This window comes from Penaeus chinensis, chromosome 37, assembly GCF_019202785.1.
Source record: "Penaeus chinensis breed Huanghai No. 1 chromosome 37, ASM1920278v2, whole genome shotgun sequence".
Taxonomy (NCBI): Eukaryota; Metazoa; Arthropoda; class Malacostraca; order Decapoda; family Penaeidae; genus Penaeus; species Penaeus chinensis.
In genome coordinates, this window is record NC_061855.1 from 13,476,204 (window position 1) to 13,478,703 (window position 2,500).

General features: G+C 38.4%; 1 protein-coding gene across 5 annotated transcripts in view; it reads left to right on the forward strand.

Annotated features, from left to right (window-relative positions):
- The window catches only part of LOC125045217 (axin-1-like), a 53,168-nt gene that overhangs the window by 35,844 nt on the left and 14,824 nt on the right, over positions 1–2,500 (forward strand). For all 5 annotated transcript variants that reach the window (XM_047642363.1, XM_047642366.1, XM_047642365.1 and 2 more), the window contains exon 7: positions 1–233. This exon is cut by the window's left edge and continues 78 nt beyond it. In XM_047642363.1, coding sequence (XP_047498319.1) covers positions 1–233 — 233 coding nt within the window. The remainder of the gene's footprint in view (positions 234–2,500) is intronic.

Below are 2,500 nucleotides of genomic sequence, written 5' to 3' on the forward strand. Positions count from 1 at the left end.
TCACAGCAGGCAGGCGGGGCAGGCACTGACTCCCCCCATACCCCTTCCCCTGGTAGCCCAGGGAATGGAGGGTCTGGGGCAGGGACGGGGGGCGTCTTGCCCACCTTGCATGAGGACTGTGAGTTTGAAGGCACAGCTGCCACAGGGCACATCCGCCTCACACAGGGAGCCTTGGCTGCCACAGTCAAACAGAGGGCGGCAGCAGAGAGAAGAAGACCTGAGGCCTTTGCTGGGTAGGTTGGCTATCACTTTCATGTCACTGCACCAGCACCCTATGTATCACCTCTGATACATTCCATTTGGTTGCTGAAAATCACTAACAAAAATAATCTAAAACATACAACTAACCCACTTTTCAGATTCAAATCTTCACTTGTGTACATATAGAACCGTAGAGCAGTCTGACAGTGTTTTCACCATTACATGTTTGTATATATTTACTAAGTACTAATTATTTTTCATAAAGGAATCATTAAAATTTACAAGGTGAAATGCATGTGGCTGTGCAATATGAAGGTTGTATGGAATTGTGTCAGAAAATAAACTTTAGGGCAATTTTTATAGATATTCATGTGTTCTAAAGGAATATCATTCCATTTGATTCAAGAATTCAGGTAACACAGTTAGGTGTGACAGTTGGTAAAAGAAGAAATGATTTATAATTCTGTGAGGCAATATAAGTTATCTGGAGTTCAGTTGTATAGTCTCTATTAACCCATTGGCGACAGGTATAGAAAATTAAAAAAAACTCTACACTGGCGAACCGCGGCAACGCGCCGACTTTGAGCGCGTGAATTCGGTACATCAAGCCGAATCATTGCCTCGGGGCGCTTTGGCGCGCCGCCGCGGCAGACAGCCGCACACCACATTTCAGGCGTATTGTTATGACGCCTATAGGCGTGACCCGTCGCCATTGGGTTAAAGGAACCATCCCAGCCAAGGCCTCCCTTGCTCCAGGCATTACACTTACACACACACACACAAACACACACATACATATATACATATAGATATTTCTTTCTTTTTTCTGTAAAGGCTAGCTAACTCCAAATCACTCTCTTACCCCTTCTCCACCAGGGATGGTTCCCTTAAAAGATTGTATCATTGGAATATCATTGAAATCTTATTGGCCTCAGGAATTATTTATTCTTATTGATATCTTTCACAAAGAAAAATCAAATGTTAAATCACCAGAATGCTATGCATTGTAGTTCAACTTTAAAAACATCCATAGAGAACCAGTAAAAAGAATTGTAGTAGCATCAAAAATATATTCCTTGTAAATATTTGTGAATGGATTCACCATTAGAACTTCTGTAAATTGACATATTTTAACCCCTTGCCGACGGGTACGACTGGTACACACTTGCTATGCCCACTGTTAGTACTTGTTTGATTGCTTTTACACATAGATGGCTATACTTGTACTAAGTCACCAATGAGCCAGTTAGGAGTACTGCCCGTCTCGCCCGTTCACCCTTTTCTTTGATTTACAAAATATTTTACGTTATCTGATTTTGTTATTAATATTAAAAAACATTATAATAATTATAATGTTTATAATAAAAATAGCCATCGATATTCATAGCACTAGTAAGAAATACGTTTTTCCCGCCAATTCAAATCAGGTACGGTCACAAGGTCTGCTAATTGACTCCTTTGTGGCTAAGCACCAGCAGAGCCATCTATGGGCAGACATCTCACAAAAAATATAGCAAATAGGCACAGCATTTTCTCCATTTTTTGTTCATTTTTCCCGGCGGCATTGGGTTAAGAAGCCTTTGTACAGGACACCTTTTCTTTGAACAGCAACTTTTTTATTTTTTATTATTATTTTTTTTCCTCACTCTCTTTCTACCATGTTGTATAGGCTAGTTTAACCTGTTAATTAGCCTTCTTCATATCTTAGCAAGGAAGGTATAGATTTTGAAAGATTTTCTCCTCATTTTTGTGATTGGTTAAGAGTCATGAAATACATGTATGATAATGTGGTCCTTCAGTAGATGTAAAGGATGTATCTGATGAATTAACATTTCCAAATTCTGGCTTGGATGTAGAACAAATCGTTTTAAGAAAGGCCATGTAAGGATTTTTATATACAGTCACAAATGTATTTATTTATATTTTATTTTATTTTTTTCATGAAATACATAGGAGAAAGTACAGAATATTTATAGTACTATTTAGTACATATAGAAAATATGCTCACTGTCCAATTTAGTCATATTGACCTCTTAGGGGAGAGAGTGAGTGAGTGAGTGAGTGATTGTGTGAATTTACATTGCATGTGTCCATGCAAATATGTATGTATTGTTGCATTACTTGGATAGAACAGAGACATAGTATCCTTGTACACTTTAAAACATTATTCTCCTAATATAATGTAGATGCTGTGTAAATAACCAGTTACAATTTATTGCCGAGGACAAGGTCTTCTTCAGAGCCTGACTGGATTGTCCGGTATGTCCCTGTACTAATCCAAATGCTTGGATATTTTTTC